Genomic DNA, 23,341 nt, shown 5'->3' with positions numbered 1-23,341 from the left:
TGGCTTGGTCCCTCCTTATGTATTTTGCTCTTCTTTTCTTTTAATGATATCCTATTTTGTCTAAAAAAAAGTGTAACATGTGACACAGTGGTATTTAAATTCAATAGTATAATATAAAGGTAGTTCCATCTTATACTACATAATAAACAATTTTAAATTCAATAAATCAATAAACAATAATAGTAAATGTTTTAAATTTTTTTTATAATTTATAAACTAATGGATAATCAAATCCATACTTGCATCCATAATATATATATATATATATATATATATATATATATATATATATATATATATATATATATATATATATATATATATATATATATATATATATATATATATATATATATATATAATTCTATAATATCTAATAACTTATAAATTTAATTGAAATCCATTATTTTACACTGTTAATTAATCATAAACGTTAAATATTGAGTGAAGTTTAACTTTTATTTTAATCACTTATAAAGTAATGTCAAATGGATAATAATGATGAATTGATAATGTAAAACTTTTTATACTAGTAGTGCATAGTAATTTTTTTTATTCTGTTTTTTTGACTAAAAAGATATTCATTTATTCAAATTGAAAAATACATCGATCATTAAGTTTTATCTGCATATATCCATATATTTGTTTTGGCCATCTTTTATAGACTCAAGTCATTCGGGTTGTTCATTTGTTCGGATAAGTCCGAATTAATAATTCAAGCCAAACCATGGCGTTTGAGTTGGACATTTTTTTTTAGTTTAGATCAAAATCGAACCAAATTAATGAAACTTAATGTTAATTAGTTTGGACAACATATTTGAAAAAGGAAAAAACTTAATGTTAAATAGAAGGAAGTTGCATATGTCTGGGAGAAAATTATATAATTGTCATATTTTCACGGGTAAATAATAAAAATCATACATAAAGAATTGTATCTAACTTTCTCTTTTAAAAAATTATACTCGGAAGATCGTTTATTGGAGTAGAATTAGTTTATACTCCCTCTGTCCTAAATTATAAGAGAAAATTACTTTTTAGATTCATTGAATAATTAATGTATTTGGTCTATATAATGACCAGATACATTAATTCTTCAATGAATCTAAAAAGTGATTTTCTCTTATAATTTGGGACGGAGGGAGTATAATTTATACCATTATTATTATTGAAACTAGTATAAGATATTCAACTTAAGAAGAAAAAAATAAAAGTTATTTGTGACATTCAAAATCTATATGAAGAACCGAAAATACTAAATTTTTATATCATTATAATAAATTAGTTGATGTAAATTAGATATTTTTATAAAAATATTTGCACATTTATTTCTAATATGTTCAATCAATTCAATCTATACTAACTCATTATTTCTCGATTTGAACTATATTACGAAAATATGAAAATCTAATCCAAATCAAATGACACATTTTTAATCATTTTGTAAATCAAATTCTCTTAAAACCAAATCAAACGTACAAATCATGCCAATCAGAAGCATGATAATAGATTAACATCATCCACTAGGCCACAATAATGCAACTAACATTTTTATTTTTATAATATAAGAAAATGTTTCCAAGAAAACATTTTTAAATATATTTCAGGGGTTATTATTGTAATATCGCATTGAATCAGCTCCCAGTTTTTGATCACGTCTATGCTATGACAGAAACAGAAAGAAAGCTAAAAGAATCAGAGTACCGAAATTACCCTTTATTGATTTCTCTCGTAACGAAAATTCAGTTAATCCAATTCAGGAGGGAAAGGGAAACTCAACTCATCAACAAAGCGTAAGCGAAGAACACGCTTCGTCGCGTCTCAAATCTCATTCATCCGCATTTCATCAATTCGAATCTCGCATCGTTCCTTTTCCGTTCCGGTCTTCAACGGCAACATTATCCGGTTTCGTTTTTCGATTCTCCACATGCATTGCCATGAGAAGCGAAGCCTTCAATCGCGTTTATTTTCAGGGTTTCACCAAAGGAATGGCTTCTATAGATTGATTTGTGTTGCTCCACACTATGATGTAACCACTGATTCTAGCTTTTTCAAATGAAATTGTGATTACGTTTAATCATGATTAGGTTTATACCTGGATTCGCTCTACCTATCATTCTCCTTACAGGTTTGATCCTATTATCCCTCACTTTTCTTCACATTATTACGTTTAACGCGTCTCGATATTGCCGCTTGAATTGTATGATACTCACACGAGTAATAATTTTAAAGATTGGAAGTGATGGGATGCAAGGTTTTACCGCTGTCGTATAGGCTTTCGCGTTTTCGGTCGATACATGTGTTGCAACACTAATTGCGGTTGTCGCAGTGTGCATTTGTTATTTATCATAAAAACAGTGAATAACGGTATTGGTATCCGTTCTCTTCCGTCCGTTTGCACGGTTACATATAGTTTTTTAAAACCTTGATGAGATTTAATAACAACATGTGTAGTGTCTGTGTCATACCGGTGTCCAACATGTCACACTTTCAATCTCAAGTGTCAAAGTTTTGCAGCTTGAATTCGAATATTTGAGAGGAATTTTAGTTAGTTGCATTATAGTTTTCTCCATACTTGCTTCATGTACATAAGAACATCTCCAATGGACATGAATAGTTTATGCAACTCACTTTGGATAGTTTCTCTCTTATTTTGTGGCCACATCACATTTACACAACCCTTTATTTCTTACTTTAATGGTGTATATTTAAAAACCCATACTTAGGATGTTAGGGTTTTATTTTATTAGAAATGATCAAGTATGATTATACCATTCTTTACCCAAACAGTCACATTGGTTGTATAGGACAATGCCGATGCAACTTATAAAACACTTGTTTATAGTTACAACTTACAACTTTATACTAGCAATTCCATCTAAAGTTTGAATGGGTTTGCTTGAAATCACATGAAGCTCCTTGTAAGGCTGGCTATCCACCGTTGTTACTTTGCTTTTTGTATCAACTTCTACTCTCTAAATTGCACTTGACATTTTCATGCAGCATCTATACTTAACTGGAGTTTGATGTCTTTGGTTGACCTAGTAGCATTCCTATACATTCAGTACACTGTTCCTAGAAAAGGTGGGATGCTTGCTCTGATCCTTGGTATCTATTAATAACATGAGAGTCTTTTGCCTTTTTCTGACAACTTAAATATTTGGTGTCCTATCAGGAATTAAGTGATGCTTACATGAGCTACATTTACGATTCTGTTTCTACCCTTTCACCACTTGCTAGTGCTTTTGTTATACTTTAGGTGTAACTGCAGATATAATTGTTATATTTTCATGACTTGTTTTCTTCTCCAAATTAGGGTCTCGTTTGCATCAACAATCTTTGATATCATGGTCTGTTCTTATACTATCCTCATTGACGCTGCTCTCACATGCCATATTTCATGTTGTTTTGGCCATCGAGGGGGATCAGTGGAGTACTGCTGATGCTCAGTGGGCTCAGCTAATTGGATTCATAAGGTAGTTTTTTGTTCTTACCCTTTGTATATTATGATTTCCCTCCCTCCCTCAGTGTATCACCACTCAGAGTATACTACAAGTCTACAAATGCTGTATGAAATGATTTTGCAGAGTGCAGTCTTGGAGGACTTTGCCTATTGACTATTTTTTGGTCGTGCAAGTATTAGCAACCTTTCTTTCTCTAATTGAAATATATGGAAATGGATGTGGTCAAGAGGCATGGAGAAATTTTTATTCAGGGCATCTATGCTCTTCCGTTCTGCCGATAGGTTTGTCGTAAAACTTATCTCTTTTCCCTTATTCTTGCTTTGGGATGGAGTTTTGTTTATGGCATCTCCATCTTTTGCCCATGTTTGTTTCAAGGGACTCACCATCACTGATATACAAAGGCTTGTTCTTGCATTCTTTATTATTTCTAGGCTGTTTCTTTTCCTTTTTGTCTTCTTTTTCTGTTTTCAAGGGTGGTTTTGCTGACCTCTTTATGTACTTGATTTGTTTTCTTCAATAAAATTTATGTTTTGAAATAGAGACGAGATTTGTCATAAAACCACTGTTAGAAATAATAGGATGACTGGTTCTCCGAAATGGTTAAGATTTAAATCCTCACTTTTTTTTTTATTAAAAGATTATCATCTGCTCTTATGTTAAAATGATTAATTTATTTGGTTGCATGATGTTGTTAACACTAATAAATATAACAAACTGATTTCTGTCTCTACAGAATAATTATAGATAGTGTTGGTTTTTGGGTTGCAGGATCTCATCTCAAGGGATTGTGTCTTTTATTGTTGCCTGCTATACAACTAATTGCTGGGATTAGTCATGCATCTTGGGTTTCCTTACCTTTTTTCATTTGCAGCAGTATAGGGCTAGTAGATTGGTCTTGGACAAGCAATTATATAGGTATCTTTCGGTAAGCTTTTCCTCCCCAAGCAAAAAAAGATGATAGTACTATTTTACTGTTCCAGTATAAATTACAAATAGAATTTAATTGGTTCAATGGTTTGTGGTTTTTATGAACTTGAAGGTGGTGGAGATACCTTCTATATTATGCTGGCTTCAATATCATTTTGCTGTACGTATACCAACTTCCTATTGAATTCCCAGAGAACATTAGGTCCATATTTTACCACTTTGGGCTATTCAAACTTTCTACAAAGTCAGAATGGTCAGAAGTTTGTTCTGTTCTTTCACTTCTACTTTTCTATATTATGGTAAGAATAGATAATGCTCCTATAAATAACACTGTTCTACTGTTGAAAAAGCAGTCAATATTTGTATCATATAAAATACTACTCTTGGACTCATTTATAAGCATAAATAAATAGTTTCACACTTTTTAAGATAGTAGTTAATTGCATTTAATTTTCTTGTTTTCATGTAAAAAGGGAAGTGCATTTACTAACCTCTAACTATAATGATCATCTACTCACAACATTAAAGACTTAAGATTATTTTAGAAATAACAGCATCAAATGTGGACAAATTAGTTTGACATTTGCTTATATTTGAGTCCAACAAATGTAGACGCTTTTTTTTTTCTTGCTTATAATTGAGTTCAGACTTCGGAGGTATTACTTACCAATGTGTAAGGGGGTGGGTGGGAATATACATTGAGTTTAGGCTTAGGGTATAACTCAATCCCATAAAATCAGCCTCTAAAGTGGAGATTGCTCAATGCCTTATGAACCTTACCTAGGCCATGTCTCTAGTTGGATGTGATATTCTCAACTCAACACATCCTATACATAAGACTGGACATCTAGAATGTGGACAATTGCAGGTGGAATAACAAAGATCTTGACCAATAATAAATCTAGAATAGACTACAATACCATTTCATAATTTGGACTTAGGACCTAGTTCAACATAAAATCAGCTCGTGGGGTGGGGATTTACTTAGCCTTATATCCATAACCTAGGCTATATCGGTAGTCGATGTGGGATTCTCAACACAATTAGTTAATCAGAGTGTATGGACTCTTGCACTTTCAAGGAATAAAATGTGTTTTTGAAAGACTAACCTATAGATGGAATTTCTAAATCTTTTGCCAAATTGGTGCAAGACTAGCTTTAGTCATACTAGATTTCTCAATAAACGTTCTTAAAGGAGCGCAGCCAATGTTGCAAGTCATGTTGCATTGCTCTGAAAACCAACAATAGTAGAATCCTAAATGGGCATGGGAGAAATCTGTACCTTTCTGATATGCACATAACATGTTACAAATGAACCAGTAAAGAGAAAAATATAATATGAGCTCCACAAGACGTTATTGGAATTCAATGGAGGTCAAAAATGTCAAAGAGATGAACATTGGTAGAAATAGAATTCAGCAAGATCGCTAGAATGATCATTAACCTAAAGAGCTGGTTGGACAACTTAAAAGAATTTCACTTGATTGATTAGTGGAAATTCCTTTCAAATGTTGCAAAACTTCAATAAATCCACCAAGAACAACGTTTGGGAGCTTTGACTATAAATTAAGAATACAACAACAACAGAAAGCTATGCGTTTCTTAAGTCCGTCTATTGATTACTCTAAGATACAATTGATATATTATGAGATATTTTCCCTATTTTGTAACAATCTCTTGTAGTCTAGGTCACCTATTTTCATTTGCCCTTTGTTCCAGCTATCTTGGATCAGAAATGAGCTAGCCGAAATGAAAATCATCACATCAACAAGAGAAAATGATTTGACAGAGGAACTTCTTCCCACAAGACGTTCTCTCTTTGTTCATGAATACAGGTAATTAACTAGATGCAACATCCTCATTTGATCCTTTTTCTTTCCGATCATTAGTGGGTCTGATTCTTATTTGGACCCCCCACCACAGTGGAAGCTTTGTAGCACTATGCCGTCCCTTAAGATCGACACATTATTGGGATGAGAATCTAGCCTAGAGTCAGGTAGTAGGACCTATAGCTTCATGATAGTATTTCCTTATTGGACTTTACCTCTGTTTTGTTTTTTTTTGTTTTTTTTTTTGTTTTGCATGTTTGAAGCAAAATAGTTTAAGTGTTTTTTAAATGAAAGTTGAAATACTTAAATTGCTCCTTTCACTTGGCTAAAAAGCTTCTCATAGAACAATGTGCTCAAATTGAACTCTCCTTTACCGAAATAATTGTTTATTCAATCCTTCTTTTTTATCTGTTATCTAGTCAAACTCATTGCCTTCTATCTTTGTTTCAAGCAATATTTTATTTCTTGGTTTTTTAATCTTATGACAGGTTTGGCATGAGGCATAGAAGTTTCATATTGCAAGGAGCTATTTCTCAGACGTTTAGTATTAACTTTCTAGCATATGGCTTTCCGGTACGCATGCTTTAGTTGCTAAATTCCCATGTACAATTCACATCACATACTTGGCCTGATATATGTAACAAGTGAAGTAACATAAATTATTTTCAACAAGAGTTGGCACCTATCCATTTTTTTTCTTTGGTAAAGATTTAATATGAGTGCGAGGGTGAGAAATTTGAATTGGTAATTACCAATAATTTTCACTAGCCAACCGATAACCATGATTTCATGTCCCCATCATCAATTATTCTCAAAGAAGGAATGGAGCACCTGCCCCCACGATTTTATTTATTTATTTTGCATTATTAATTATGCCCTCACTTAAAGTAGTGTCTTGTCCCCACTAAAAAAAATTAAGGCCATGAAATGAGTTTTATTCTTATAAATTTTATAATCTTTTTGAATAATTATCTTGTTAATTACATATACTTAGTATACATACTTTTAATACTTTATAGTGTTGAAAATGTTAAAATAAAATTAAAAAAGATCTACTACCCTTTTAAAAAATGTAGTTGATAGAAATTATAATTTGCATTTGACCATAAAAAAAGAATTTATAATTTTTTGGATATACAATTGTATAGTATTTAAAATTTATAATATCTCATTTTTCTCATGGTAATATTGACATTGTTATTTGACTAAATTGCAGTTTTTGTTCCTTATTTTATCACCCTCTCGAAAATAGTTTTTTTTTTAAATTATAAAAATTGAATTTTATAGTCCTCAAGTATCTCATCTATTGAAATTTTAATCCAAACTCTGATTTCTTGTCCATAAAACAAAGATTCTTGTCCATATAACAAAGTGCTTCGTAGTTTGTGACTTGTGAGTTGTGAGCCCAGTCTCACTATATGTGACACTTGAGCAAAACTTTTATAAGCTGATTGATTGCATTAATTGTTGCACCTGGCAGATTTCCTTGCTAGTTCTTTCATTCTGGAGTTTCCACTTTGCAAGTCTCTGCTCATTTGGGTTGCTTGCTTATGTGGGATACATCTTGTATGCCTTCCCTTCCATGTTTCGATTGCAGCAACTGAATGGTTTGCTTCTTGTTTTCATTCTTCTTTGGGCAGCTAGCACATATATCTTCAACGTAGCGCTCACTGCCTCCAATAACAAATCTAGGAAGGTACAATTTCTAGTGGCTTTGAGGGATCTAGAAATCTACTAAAATCTTTTTCTGTTGTTGTTATTATTCTGTTCCTCAGTTGCAGGATATGAAGATATGGGAAACTATAGGCTTGTGGCATTACCCTATCCCGGCATACTATTTGCTTGCACAATTTGGTCTTGGTTTTCTTGTCGCCGTGTGCAATCTTGTAAACAATTCAGTGTTATTATGCATTACTGATCAAAGACAATTAACAGCTGATGAATCTGTTGTGGAAGGTGAGAAAAATAGTAGGCATGAATTGACTACGCGAGCTACTGTGTGAAATTATGATTCCCAGTGCTTAACCATATTCTCCTGTGTGAAGTTATGTGCTAACGAAGTTGGATAACATTTAGCTGTTTAGCTTGCCAAGTTTCTAATTATGTCTTCATGGGAGGAAATTCATTTACGAAACACATTTAAATTCATGTTTACTGATACTGCCATCTTGAAAATACTGGTTTCTTAAAATGTAGATACTTCAAATCTTTTGTATTAATTTAGTGACACACTTTATTAGAGTTTGACCTAACTCAGCACTTCAAATCTTTTGTAAGTTTGCTAATGGACAGCAAACTACAATCAAGTTTGGGATTATAGAGTACTGGATTTAGGATAATATTTTGCCCAATAATGACAGAACCTTTACCCATGACCTTAGAAAGAGTACCATCAGTTATTCGAGCTGTAAAATTATTGACATGAAGAATAGCTATTAAACAGAATTAGTCTCCAATCATGTGGTCAGATGCTCTTGAGTCAATAATCCATGAACTTTGTTTATTTCTTGCTGGTATTTAGAGCATGCAAAAAATTATCTTTTTGTGCTACAGTAGTTGTACCAAGGGTTTGTTGAAGAAATTTTTGTGAAGTTTCCATTTGCTCCTTGCTGAATAGAGATAAGTTATGAATTAGCTTGACTTTGTTCCCTCTACTGTCTCGATTTCTGGTCTGTTTTTCCTCGGAGGGTTTGACATGAACGGTCCAACATGTGTCCTTGGTTTGGCCCGGTTTCTCACAGAGGGGTGAGTTTTCTTTTGAAAGGGATGGGGCTATTTCTCCTTGCTGCCACTGTAGAGCTTTCGATAGATGGGGCTGCAGTGGATTTTACAAACATCAGTTTTCTCCTGCTCTCCTCCCTCTTTTGAGAATATTTCCCAAATTTTTGGAAGGGGTTTGATTCCAAGGATCTCTCCGCGAACTTCATCAAGTTCTATGTTAAAACCCATTAGGAATGTGTAAACTCTATCTCTCTCCACCATGTATTTGTACTTCTTCTTATCCTCTTTGCAACTATATTCAACTTCATCATATATATCTAGTTGTTGCCTGTTATGCTCAATATTTAAACAACTTGTGACTGAGGTCGCCGTGTCACAAATCATGGAATATGCTCTTGATTTCAAGTATTGCAGACACGTTGTCCACATTGGAGTAGGTTTCTTTCACAACATCCCACATCTCCTAGGCATAGTACATAAAAATTTCTCCAATTTCATTAGTCATGGTATTGAGCAACCATGCCATTTCTCGAGTTTGGGATCACCTTTTTCTGGACTTTTGGAGTCTCCTATGATTTAGCTTTCCTTCTCTTTTCCTTGAAGGTATATCTTGTCTGACTACACCAATTGATTTTAATTCTGGCCATTCGATTTGTGACCAATGATAGGAAGAAAGTGCCTCCCAACCAAGCTGGTTGGCTGAACCATGCAATTTTCTTTCTTGCATGGGCTTAATCTGTATACTAATCTGACTTAATAATACGGGAAATAATTTCTCGTGATATTAATTGAGAATAATTCTATTGACATTAATCTTTGTAACTGCTGCACAATAAGTGTTATGTAATGGCTGCATAACAGTTATATGATTCTGATATACTTCAACAAATTGTTTAGTCCATATGGTGTATCATTTCTAGATTTTGGGCACTTATTTTCTTCGAATTGGAACAGTAGCATCTTGGACAATTTATATGTTTTATACCCTTGAAGAAAATATGTATTTTTTTATCATGAATCATAGTCCGTGTAATGCCATTGCCATAGCAACACATGCTGCTAATTTTTGCCATTGTGACTTTTGAGAACATCACAAACAGGAAGATATGTTAAATAGGTATAGGCATTGCAGTTTTCCAGGAATTTGGTAGCTCCCATATTAATCCTTCAACCATCGTTTGTAAAATATGATTGCAATTATTATGAAGTTAGAGGAAATGAAGAGTTCTTAAATGTCTCTTTGTAGTCTTTCGATTTAACTTTGTATTGTGCATTGGCTTCTGCTCACGTGTCCTATAAATTTTGGTATACTCTTATATTTCATCAGACTTTTTCTGTCAATAAGAAAATACAATTTAAGTATGCATTGGATAAAAAATCTTACTGTTTTCTGTTTCTTTCTGTTGTCAAATTTTTAGAGGAAGAAGACACGACAGTATTAGTTGTGGCTACAATAGCTTGGGGACTACGCAAGTGCTCACATGTTATAATTTTAACATTGATATTTCTGATTGCAATAAGACCCGGTCTTTTTCATGCTGTTTATAGTAAGTTCAATGTTCAGATTCCTCTTATGTTATTTATAAATCTGTTTATTGATATACTTCTAATGAGGAATTGCTCTTATCTGTATTTTCTGGAAGCATGAGAGGTGGATCCACTCTTTACCTCATCAGTTTTGTAGGCTATAATTTTGATACCCAATTAGTGTTTTATAATATAAGTGAACCACACAGTTCCACCTGTCAAATAACTCACGTTTTTAATTAAAGTAAATAATATAAGTTCTATAGTGAATTGCAACTTATTGTTTATTCATATTGTTGAGAGTTTAAAAATAAGTTTTTTCAAAACGTTGGTTATTCACTTTAACTTTTTTTCTGCTAAAAGAAAAGAGAGTTTAAAACTAGCTGGACATTGATAAAATTTAAACTTTTTTGTAGTGTTGTCTTTGGAATAGTCTGAACCGTGTCAGTATTCCTAATTTACTGATTGCGCACACTTTCTGCATGCAGTGATTTTCTTTTTAATTTATCTTTTAAGCAATGCAATCAACAGCAAATTACGTCAAGCTGTTATCCTTTTATGTGAGACGCAATTTGCACTTCAGTTCATTCTTCGACTTGATTTGATCTTCAAAAATTTAGACCAGAAGGGTTCATATGCTTTTCAAATTCTCTCACAATTAGGTAAACATTTTCTTCTTTTGTTAATGTATAAATACACTTTTGTTATGCCGATAAACAGAAAAAAGATACTTTCATTATGCCTGTCGGACATTTGTTTGTTTTCGGGGTCCATATTTAAATTGTGTTTCCTTCAATAAAGTCATTCTATTTATTTATATTATTATTCATGTGAATGTTGCAGGCATGCTTAATCATATTCATTCAATGGATTTCTTCAAAATATCGATTCTTGCCTGCTTCTGTGCAATTCATAATCACGGGCTTCAAACACTTCTTATATTTTCAGCTATTGTGCGACATACATCTTGCCCACCAGTTGGGTTTAACATTTTGAGAGCTGGCTTGATCAAACCTGTCTGTTTATCGGGTTATAGTCCAAGATCTAGTGAAAGCCATGGAACTCATGGTACAACTATTGCAAATACCGACTATTCCCTAGTATTTTCGTATCATTTTATTTTTCTATATCCATTTCTTATTGTGTTTAGACAATAATACTTCCATTGCTTGATTAGTTATGTTACATATTTAGACGAAGTGTGGATGTCAATATTCTAACCATTCTATTAATTATTCAGAGAGGAAGACCATATCATATTTGAAGGTTATAAGACAGAAGTTCCTTTCTGCTTATCGGTCATGTGGTAAATACATTGCCTTCCTGACAATTCTACTCAGCGTATACCTTTGCACACCGAACTATGCTTCATTTGGTTACTTATTCTTTCTTCTACTGTGGATAAGTGGAAGACAACTTGCAGGGAAAACAAGAAAGCATCTCTGGTTTCCTATGAAATTGTATGCTATATTTGTGTTTTTCTCAATTTACAGTGTTGGTGTCTTTTCCAGCTCAAAGATGAGGTTTCCTGGGATCATTGGTTTTCAAACTGCATTTGGCTATAACCCAGAAGCTTCAATGTTACAAAACATTTGGGAACCCTTGGCTGTTTTGGTAGTGATGCAGCTGTATAGCTATGAAAGGAGGCAGAGCAAAAGTTCTAGGTCTAGTAACTCTGATGCACCTGAAATAAGACCTTTTCCTTTTACCAGACGTCTGTTGGTTCGGCATACTGATAAGATTCTATATGTTGCCCTGTTTTATGCATCTATATCACCTATAAGTGCATTTGGTTTCCTGTATCTTGTTGGTTTACTTAACTTCTCAAGATTACCAAAGTCTTCTCAGATCCCTGCAAAAGTATTTCTAGTTTATTCAGGACTTCTTATAATGGTGGAATATCTTTTCCAGATGTGGGGAGATCAAGCTGAGATGTTTCCTGGTCAAGCTCACTGTCAGTTATCCTTACTTATGGGTTTACAGCTGTATAAGCCTGGTTTTAAAGGTTTAGAGTCAGGGTTGAGGGGAAAGGTTGTGGTTATTGTAGCATGTATACTTCAATACAATGTTTTTCGTTGGTTGGAAAAGATGCAAGTTGTTAACGGAAACGGAGATAGATGGAATGAGCCTTGTTCTCTATTCGGTCCAGTTGAAGGTCCTAATGAAACTCCTAGTTCACCAACAATTAAAAGAGGTACAAGAAGTCGTTCATGGCCAACAGTTAATTCTGTATTATCCCTAGGGGCAGATTCAGGGCAAAGAGACGGTGTAAAAAAAAATCAACTTTTGCATTTCTGGGGGAGTTCAAAGGATAGCTTGAAGTGGAACAGAAAGCGGCTTCTTTTCTTGAGAAAAGAGAGGCTGGAAATGCAGAAGACTGTTTTAAAAGTATCTTTGAAGTTCTGGACAGAGAACATGTTCAATTTATTTGGTCTTGAAATCAACATGATTGTTTTGCTTCTTGCTAGCTTTGCTGTGTTGAATGCCATCTCCTTGCTCTATATAGCATCACTTGCTGCTTGTGTTCTTCTACATCGGCTACTCATTAAAAAGTTATGGCCTGTTTTTGTTTTTCTATTTGCTTCTATCATCACTATTGAGTACTTGGCTATCTGGATGCATTTTGCTTTTACACACCAACAGATTGGCGAACAAGTACCATGCCGTGACTGTTGGCGAGTATCAGATATATATTTCAGTTACTGCAAAAGATGTTGGCTAGGTATCTCTCCATTAATGCATGTTTCTTTATGTGTGTTTAGATAGTTGACAGCAGGTATATGTCTTGTGGATAAACATGTAACACATGTATAACAATCCCAAACCCTGTTTTTGACACTAGAGAATGTTTATAAGTCAGGACTGGAGAGTTTTGCTATTTGTTACGTGATAATTTTCCCTAATAATTTATTTTAAGTGCCTTCACTGCAGGAATTATTGTTGAGGATCCTCGTATGCTTATTAGCTATTATGTGGTTTTCATGTTTTCATGTTTCAAATTCCGGGCTGATCAGGCATCTACTCTCACTGGATTAGAGATGTATCAGAAAATACTGTTGCAGTGGAAGTCTGCATCTGTACTGAGTGATCTTTCATTTGAAACAAAAGGATATTGGACAATTCTTGACCACTTGAGGCTTTATGGTTATTGTCACTTGTTAGATTTTGTTCTTTCATTAATTTTGATTACCGGAACTCTTGAATATGACATGCTGCATTTTGGCTATCTTGGTTTTGCTCTAGTTTTCTTCCGAATGAGGCTAAAAATACTAAAGAAAGGAAATCAAATCTTTAGGTACTTAAGGATGTACAACTTCGTTGTTATCGTCCTATCTCTTGCATATCAATCTCCTTTTGTTGGTGACTTTAGTGAGATCAAAAGTGGTTCCGTAGGACGGATAAATGAATTGGTTGGATTTCACAAATATGATTATGGTTTTCGAATTACATCAAGATCATCATTTGTGGAAATCATCATATTCATGTTAGTATCACTACAGTCATACATGTTCTCATTTCCAGAATTTGTTTATGTATCAAAATATCTTGAGAAAGAACAGATCGGTGCTATACTGCGGCAACAAGAGAAGAAAGCTGCTTGGAAGACTGCTCAGTTACAGCACACACGTAAAACTGCAGAGCTGAAGCATGCCCGAAGCTTGCAGGTGGAAAAGATGAAATCAGAGATGCTAAACCTTCAAGATCAGCTCCATAATATGAGCACTGATGCAAACTGTAGTAATGCTTCTCTCGAAATAGATGGCCTACGAGAAAGAGGAAATTCTTCCCTAGATTTTCATAGGGAAAACGAATTCTGGAAGAAAGATCTTGATATACATACCGAGTCAACAGGCCCAAATAATGTGCATCAATCTCTATTGAGTGGAAAATCTCCAAGGTCACTGGCACCAGAATATTGGAAGCACCCAATGGATTCACCTCATGGAATTGTTGGCGTAAAGGATAGAACTGAACGCAATGGTGATTTGGATTTAAAAATAAGGAATCGTTATAAACTTCGAGTTAGGAAAAATGCTTTAGTTTCAGCTGTACATTTCATAGGAAAAGGAGTATCTCAGGTGCAGTCACTTGGAAATATGGCAGTTAGCAATCTAATGAACTATCTGAAGATAGAACGCGAAGAGCTAGAGTCAACCGAGGATTCATCTGATGATGAAGAGTACTATGAGATTGAGAATCTGAATACTGGTGCAGACCCTCTGGAGTCTACATTTTCCATACACTCTCTTAATGATCATACGGTGCCTGATACAGCTTGCCTTCAAATTGGCATTATTTTCCGTTATATGTGGTCCCGAATGAGGTCGAATAATGACGTTGTTTGCTATTGCTGCTTTATTCTAATATATCTATGGTCCTTCAGTATACTTTCTATGGTCTACCTAGCAGCTCTCTTTTTATATGCTCTTTGTCAAAATACTGGTCCCGGTTACATATTTTGGGTTACTATGCTGATTTACACTGAGATGTGCGTTTTGCTTCAATATTTGTATCAAATCATCATTCAACACACCGAGTTTGAATTCCGCATGAGCTTGCTTCAAGAATTGGGATTCCCTGCGAAAAAAATAACATCATCTTTTGTTACAAACAACTTACCATTTTTTCTAGTATATATATTCACTCTCTTGCAAACCTCCATAACTGTGAAAGATGGTGGTTGGACAATCGCTGCAGAATCCAACTTTTTTAAGAGAAGAAATCAAAGCTTCACAGAGGATGTACAGTGCTCCACCTTCCAAGATAGATTACAGAGATTATTCTTACCACTGAAAAATGCACTGAAACGGTTGGTCAGAAGCCTCTGTAGGTACTGGAGATCATTAACTTGGGGTGCAGAAACACCCCCGTACTTTGTGCAGTTGTCTATGGAAGTTAACTTGTGGCCTGAAGAAGGAATTCAGCCAAAGAAAATCGAATCAAGAATAAATAAGTCACTGAAGATATTGCACAATAGAAGATGCAGGGAGGATAAACTTTTCAAGTTGCACTCAGCAAGTAGGGTTCGTGTACAGAGCATCGAAAAAAGTGAAGAGAATGAAAACTTGTGTCTTATTGTTTTTGAGGTGTTATATGCCTCCCCTTCAATTGAGTTTACCGCTGAAGAATGGTACAGCTCATTAACTCCAGCAGAGGATGTATCCAATGAGATTCGGAAAGCTCAACACATTGGTATTTTCAAAGAAATTGGGTTTCCATATCGAGTAATTTCCATCATTGGTGGTGGGAAAAGGGAAATTGATCTGTACGCCTACATCTTTGGAGCTGATTTGGCTGTTTTCTTCTTAATAGCTATATTTTATGAATCAGTTATGAAAGCTAACAGCGAGTTTCTTGAAGTCTACCAGCTTGAAGATCAGTTCCCAGAAGATTTTGTATCGGTTCTCATGGTAAGAATTGCTCACAGACGTTATAACATTGGTGCTTTATTTGTAAATTGTATCAGATATTGCAAGTCCTATTACGAGGTTTCTCTTGGCTGATCATTCTGTTGATGGAACTTAAGCTATGTTTGGATATATAATGATGAAGGAATTGAATGGAGAGGGATATAATATTACTGTTGTTTGGATTTTTTTTTTTATGGAACACCACAAAAAATGACTTGTTTCACTTCACCCCTTATCCTGTGAATTATAGGGGAAGAAAAAAAAGAGTATTCAAAGGAATGACGTTCCTATTTTAAACAGTCAAAATAATCAATCCTAGTATTATTTGATTTTATTCCACTTCATTTCATCCTTTTTTATCAATCCAAACATAGTCTTACCTTTTACGTTGAAAGCATTTATAAGTTCATTAGTTCAAAGTTTGCCAATTTTCAATTATTTGATGACAACATTTATCTTCCTTCATGCTTCATTAATATTGCAAACATTATTATAGATTCATAAACACAGATTAGGGGAATGTATCAGATAAGTTTAACCTCAAGTTTTCAACAGAAGACATAAAAGAAACCGATAAACATGCTACCAAACAAAAAAGTTGTATGAGCTGAAAGGTTGTTGGGGTTAGACGTTTGGATATCCAAAAGAAAAAACAGCACCAGAAGACCGCTAATTTCTTTTTTCTTCCAAGGGCTCACATAACTTCTGTTCATAAATTTTCAAATATTGGTAGTGTCTTTCTATGCCAAACTCTCACCCATTTCATTTGTTTTTATAAGATGCATAGTTTAATACATTCCACTGCTTGATCCATTCGACCAATGAATATCAACTTTTTGAATCTGCCACATTGAAAATAAAATCTTATCTCTAGCTAGTTACTCAGTGTAAAATTTGTTTCTTGCAGGTTGTCTTTTTCTTGATCGTGCTGGATCGAATTATATACCTCTGTTCATTTGCAACAGGAAAAGTTATTTTCTATTTATTCAACCTTGTTCTCTTCACATGTTCAATCACGAAATATGCCTGGGACATGGATCCTTTGCACAGATACTCTGGAAGATTAGCACTCCGTGCCATTTATTTTACAAAAGCAATTTCACTGGTTTTGCAAGCAATGCAAATTCATTTTGGGATTCCACACAAAAGCACTTTGTACAGGCAGTTTTTGACAAGTAGTGTTTCACGAGTTTATGTTTTGGGGTTTCGACTTTATCGAGCTATACCTTTCCTCTATGAATTGAGATGTGTGCTAGATTGGTCTTGCACGACAACATCTTTGACTATGTATGACTGGCTAAAGGTATGTACGTGCTCAACAGTCTCCATATTCTTTCTTTATGATAATATTTTATTTATGTTACTGTTATATTATGAGTTATGCCTTTCGCATATTAATATAGAGCTCCTTGTTTTGCCATTCTTGAACAGTTGGGGTAGAACATTTGGACATCATTAATGCCCGTGATGGATCATCTAATGCAAATCTGGAAAATATCATTTTGAAATAAATCCAAGAGTCTTATTATTAATAGTGAAATGTGAATATTAGGGACTGTTGACTTAGTATGTTGAGAAAAAAATCTAGCAATTTCTCAACAAAATCTAGCAATTTCTCAACAGTTTATGATATAATTTAAACTTCCATTAATCTATATTACAATTAAGTTAAAGCTTTAATTTTATTATAGAAATTAGAAAGAGGACTATAACATGTCACTACATGATGGACAATTTTGGCATACCAAAATTGTCTGGGTAGCACCAAAGAAGGAAAGCAGTCATTGAAAATAAGCCGTCACAACTAAAAAATATTATTAATGAAGACAAAATGTTGAAGCCAGGAGCACTGCAGAGGCTGAATTCCATTCCGTGTCCCATGGTTTTTGTGGAATATTAGATTAAAAAGTTTATGAATGAATTGAAGATCTCTAGCCCAAAACCAATCAAAGTCTATTGAGATAATAAAACAGCTATTTCCATTGCCAATAATCCTGTCCTACACGACAGAACAAAATATGTTGAAGTGGACAAGCACTTAATTAAAGAAAATTGATTGTGGTGAGATTTGTATGTCCTATGTATAACCACAAGTCAAGTAGCAGACAATCTCACAAAGTCTTTCAAAGAGACAATTCGATGACATGGTGAGCAAGCTTGCAATGAGTGACATAGACATGCCAGTTTAAGGGGGAGTGTTGGAATTTATTCAATTTCAAGTAAATCAGCACAAAATCATCAGCCCATTATAGCTAGATATAAATAATAATTCAGCAGCATTATGTTAATAATAATTCAGCATTATGTGTATTTATCACATTATGACATAACATTTATAGGGAGAATAATTCCTCTGACGGGGAGAATTATTATTCTGATTTTCAGGTTATAAGAGAACAGTTAAGTTAGTAAAATAGAGTTAGTTAGAAAGAGTTTGTTAGACTATAACAAACTCTCTGGGCTGAGCTGGCACAGCAGTATCTCTATAAATACTGTGTGATGTAACAAGATCATTCAATTCAGTTGCATTCAATCTAACTGATTTCATTCTATTCTCTCAATTATGCCTTTTTTATCTTTTACTAATAGTACTTTTGTACTCTATAAATACCTCATGTATTATTTACCAAATCAAGGAAATACGTTTATCATTTGTGTGTGTTTCTTTCTATAGAGTGAGACCTTTCACCTTACGCCGATTTTGTAGATTTGTCATATTATGGAAATATACATTCATGGGCTTGTAATTTTTTATAGCAAAATCTTAATATAGTGGGATGTTAATAGTTTCAGAAACAGGCACCTGAGCTAAAATTTGATAGTTACTGTGAAGAAAACGTGGTTTGGCCTAATTCAACCCTACAAAACCGGCTAGTAGGGTGAGAATTGCCTCCACTTATAAGCACATGTTCAGGCCATATATAGTCCGATGTGGAACTCTAAACAGTTACAAGTATCTTAGTATTCATGAAATTAGTACTCCAGCAAATTGATGTTTTTCATTGAACAACTTAGATTCATAACTCCTATATCAGCTAAACATGTAGACTTGGTATTTTGTTATCTACTTCTCATACGCAGTTTGCGTTTTTATCTCATTTATATCTTTTTAACAATCTAACTTTCTTTCTAGCTGGAAGATATTCATGCAAGCTTGTTTCTTGTCAAATGCGATGCGGTTTTGAATAGAGCCAGCCACCAACAAGGACAAAGGCAGACAAAAATGACAAAGTTCTGCGGTGGGATATGTTTATTCTTTGTTTTAATGTGTGTTATATGGGCTCCAATGCTGGTAAGAATAAAATTTCTAATATCATCTTTTTGTTAAAATTAAAAGTTCCAACTATGAATCTCATTTTGTTTCGACAATGTTGTATGAGATGAAGTGTTGGGCGGTAAAATTTCACCATGAGAGTAAGCTTAGGACTCCCGAGATAATATCATTAGAGATAAAGTTGGTGTAGCACATATTGTAGAAAATATGGCTAGATCTTTGCTCCTTTTCCTAATAGGACATGTCATGACTACAACCAACACAGTGTTTCTTTTCGGGAACAATGTAGCACTCAGTGGTTCAGCCTAGATTATAGTTTTAAGATGTCTTGACTCACAATGCAATTGTACATATTTCAAATTTAAATACCAAGGCTGACATGATCTGCCATTCTGATATTTTTCCAAAGGCTGTTAAATACTACTTTATTTTCTTTTACATCAATTATAGAGTGGCTACTTACTACAGTAATATCGGACACTGTTCCCCTAAATTATTTATTGAACTCTCACTTTGCATCATTTCTTCAAAGTTACATTTTCTGGACAGATGTACAGTAGTGGTAACCCAACAAATATTGCAAACCCAATCAAAGATGCCAGTGTTCGGGTTGATATAAAGACATTAAGTGGGAGGTTGACATTGTTTGAGACTACTTTGTGTGAAAAGATATCTTGGGAAAGGCTTGAAGCTCGCACAAGTTTGGATCCTCTGGGTTATCTTAGTGCATACAATGACAATGACATTCAATTAATTTGCTGCCAATCAGATGCAAGTAGATTGTGGCATGTCCCACCTGTTGTGCAGGCTAAATTTATGAAGTCCCTTGGGTCAAATATGGACATTACTTTCTTTTGGGAATTCACCAGAGATAGGCCTAAAGGAAAGGAAGTAGTGAAATATGAATTAACAATACAGGAGCAGGATCTTCCCACATCTTATGAAGTGGCCAGAGTCTTCAATGGTACTTCCAATAGTTTCCCGGTATACAATATTTATCCTAGATATTTTCGGGTCACAGGGTCTGGAGATGTGCGGTCTCTGGAACAGTCGGTATGTATGTCTAACTTACATTGACCTAATTTTAGGCTTGAACAAAATATCCAATCTAAGACCAAAAAAATGCTCCTAGTATTATTAATTGAACTGCTACTTCATTTACTGACTGGCTCAGATCATAACGGGCATAACGTCTTTGCAGGTGGAGCTGGTTAGTGGGGATCTTGTCCTTAACCGCGGGGATCCAGAGTGGTGGTCTTTCTATGATCTCGACATCTCAGATTCCCACGGATGTGGGAAGTTCCCAGGACCAATGGCTATAATTGTATCTGAAGAGACCCCTCGTAAGTTCAACCGAAGCTTTACTACAACTACCTATCTTGTCGATATCCACGAATTGAGGCAGAACTTCTTTTCTTCTAAGATATGATCAAATATCTTAACTAATACCAATTTATCTATTCTCTTTGCTGCTTTAGAGGGCATTATCGGTGAAACTCTAAGCAAGTTCAGCATCTGGGGACTTTATATCACCTTTGTGCTTGCAGTTGGACGTTTTATCAGATTACAATGCTCTGATTTACGGATGAGAATTCCTTTTGAGAACCTTCCTTCTTGTGACAGGTACCCCTAACAGTTAGCTATATTATAATGAATGGTCATCAATGGGATCCCTTCTGTTTTATTGGGAAATTAAATGAACGGGTTCTGATGATTTCTATAATATGTTTATTGATGTAGATTGATGGCAATATGTGAAGATATATATGCTGCAAGAGCAGGAGGAGAGCTTGAAGTGGAAGAGATTCTGTATTGGACGCTTGTTAAAATCTACCGCTCTCCACACATGTTATTAGAGTATACCCAGGCTGAATAACTTCTTGGAATAAATACGCGATTTTCAGACTCCCGGTGCATCAACATGCAGAATATTGATAATTGAGCATGATCTAACTCTCAGATGGAAACGGCAAACCAGGAAGACAACAAACATGTAAAGGCCGCTCAACTATATCATTCTCGGATTATATCTTTTACTGTATGGAGCTGGCCACTTACAAACTATCAGGAGTCACTTGGGATCTTACAGGTGATAGATATATTGAACGTGGTTTACTGATGGTTCTGATTCCAGGCTATGTCATGCTCTAATCATGAATAGGTTGAGGTCGAATATGCGCTTAAGGCAGGTTAGGATTAATGAAACCAAACTATCTTGCTTATTAAGGTAAATGTGATACTGGTTGATTATTTATCACAAATTACAATCTAAATTCATATTTTCATTAATTATCATTTATTTACCTGATGCTTATGTTCTATAACTTTTTGTGTGGTTAGTGTAAATATGGCTGCATAAAAAAATCATTTGTTTTGCTTATATATGTAATGCTACATTGCTACTCCTTAAGTGGCATGTTTTCTGTAAAATGTATACATTATTTAGTTAATATGTCTTAAGAAAATAGAAGGCCGTGTTTCAACAAAACTCAGGTATACTCTTATGATGTTCTTCGTGTTCTCCTTCTATTGGAGTTGGAGACGTGGAGAAGGAGATAGTTGGTTTTGGTGTTTTGTATTTGGATCATGTAAATAAATATTAAATAAATAGGAAATTTCTCTTTGCACTCTTATGGAGTGGGATGCATCTCTAAAAACTCTAAAATATTTTTTGGTTTATTCGGAGATACATCACCGAACGCACTAATTACCAGTTTTAAAGAAAATTTAGTTCGAAGATGCAACTCCGAATATTTATGAGGTTAATTCGGAGATACATCTCCTAACAGACCCCTGAAGCCATTTCACAACAATTTCATTTAGAAAATTTCATACTCTATCAGTGATATTTTTCGGAGATGTATCTCTGTAAATCTCCAACGGAAAATTGAATATATACCACCTTGCATGATTATCTATCTCACAATTAAAACTTCCTCCATAATCAAAAATCCTTAAAAATGAAATTTCATTTTCAACCAACTTTTCGATTCCAAACCAACATTCTTGGATTTTATCACATCAAAGGGAGCAAAAGAAGCTGCAATTTAAGGTAAAGTTCACTCATTTCATCCCTTATTGTTTTCTATGTCAATGGACGCCGGTGAAACAGTGGCAGTGTAAGCCTAAGGACACTGGCCCAGAATGCCCTGTTGATGGGGAGGGGAAGAAGGGCGAGTCTGTTGAGAAGTAGGATACAGACACATAGGCATGGTCCACGGTGGTGGAGTCCAACCCCACTGTTGGTGATAGGGATATTGCTGCTGTGATTGTTGTTGATGCCAAACAAGAGAACTTTGTGTGATTCTACCGTGAGGACCACCATGGTTACGACGTGTATCAAGAACGGATGAGCAAAATATCAATGTATAAAGAGCTATGGATCAAGAGTTAATATATATTTTGTGCTAAAAAATATCTCAACATATTCATACATATATACATATGCATTACCCATTTAAAATTTCATTGCCACTAAGTTTCAAATAATTTTCAAAGTATTTTTTTTCTTTTTGGGACAGTGTTAACCGGTTAACATATTTTGGTTAACGAGTTACATGATCTATAAAAGCTATCCAGTGGCTAGTTTTGAATGTGTTAACTGGTTAACACATTTTGGTTAATTAATTACACCTCCGTAGAATTCAAATTTTTTTAAGGCAGCGCTTCAGTTGTAACCCGTTACATCATTTGTGTTAATTTTTTCATATATTTTCTAATTCAAACTCATTTGGATTTTGCACCTTTAAAAATTGCATTGTTTAAACAAAATGCACTCATTCAAAGTGGTTTGATACTCCTATAAATAGTGCATATTTCAAATCAATACAATTCAAATACATTCTTCATCTCATTTTTCAAACACAAGTGCATTGTCTCCTAAACTTTCATTGAAATTTGCTGCATACAATTTTCATAACAGTCCAAGAAGTTTCAGCATCATATTCTTTGAGCACTTGTATACCATATTGAGAATTGTACACTTGAAATAGAATATCAATTCTTATAATCGATAAACATCTTACACCTTCAAACTTCTTGTAAAATTCAAAATTGTGTGTACCTTGTTGTTTAGGATTGTTGGAAATAAGAGAGTGGAAATGAAATAATTGTTTTCTTTTTCTACTTGGTTGGTGTAGATATCTTGTTGTCCAAGATGGTTGGAAGCAAGTGAGTTGAATTAGAGAGGAT

At 34.2% G+C, this 23,341-nt stretch overlaps 1 protein-coding gene across 3 annotated transcripts; it reads left to right on the top strand.

Annotated features, from left to right (window-relative positions):
- The first annotated feature begins 1,737 nt into the window (after positions 1 to 1,737).
- LOC131626137 (piezo-type mechanosensitive ion channel homolog) lies at positions 1,738 to 22,611 on the top strand. 3 transcript variants are annotated; one of them, XM_058896966.1, is made up of 21 exons: positions 1,738 to 2,125; positions 3,001 to 3,081; positions 3,314 to 3,473; positions 3,585 to 3,742; positions 4,230 to 4,386; positions 4,501 to 4,687; positions 6,108 to 6,223; positions 6,706 to 6,790; positions 7,698 to 7,913; positions 7,999 to 8,173; positions 10,357 to 10,485; positions 10,954 to 11,127; positions 11,309 to 11,533; positions 11,706 to 13,187; positions 13,397 to 15,876; positions 16,784 to 17,179; positions 19,010 to 19,168; positions 19,700 to 20,203; positions 20,352 to 20,493; positions 20,629 to 20,773; positions 20,891 to 22,611. In XM_058896966.1, the coding sequence occupies exons 1-21, from the start codon at positions 2,077 to 2,079 to the stop codon at positions 21,024 to 21,026; spliced, it is 7,356 nt and encodes a 2,451-aa protein (XP_058752949.1). In that variant the 5' UTR covers positions 1,738 to 2,076; the 3' UTR covers positions 21,027 to 22,611. The 3 variants fall into 3 exon arrangements, with proteins under 3 accessions (XP_058752949.1, XP_058752950.1, XP_058752948.1); XM_058896965.1 differs by having other exon boundaries at positions 1,739 to 2,125; positions 7,993 to 8,173; XM_058896967.1 differs by lacking the exons at positions 19,010 to 19,168; positions 19,700 to 20,203; positions 20,352 to 20,493; positions 20,629 to 20,773; positions 20,891 to 22,611 and adding an exon at positions 17,308 to 18,426 and having other exon boundaries at positions 7,993 to 8,173.
- The last annotated feature ends 730 nt before the right edge of the window (positions 22,612 to 23,341 follow it).

The sequence above is a fragment of the Vicia villosa genome, unplaced genomic scaffold, assembly GCF_029867415.1.
Source record: "Vicia villosa cultivar HV-30 ecotype Madison, WI unplaced genomic scaffold, Vvil1.0 ctg.000262F_1_1_1, whole genome shotgun sequence".
Classification (NCBI taxonomy): domain Eukaryota; kingdom Viridiplantae; phylum Streptophyta; class Magnoliopsida; order Fabales; family Fabaceae; genus Vicia; species Vicia villosa.
Note: the sequence above shows the minus strand (reverse complement) of the source record. Positions and strands in the feature narration are given on the sequence as shown.

Coding starts and splice junctions, on each gene's coding strand:
- LOC131626137 (XM_058896965.1), top strand. CDS start 2,077: ATGATTAGGTTTATACCTGGATTCGCTCTACCTATCATTCTCCTTACA. Junction 11,128..11,308: donor TCAAATTCTCTCACAATTAG/GTAAACATTTTC, acceptor TGAATGTTGCAG/GCATGCTTAATCATATTCAT. Junction 13,188..13,396: donor CTGCAAAAGATGTTGGCTAG/GTATCTCTCCAT, acceptor CCTTCACTGCAG/GAATTATTGTTGAGGATCCT.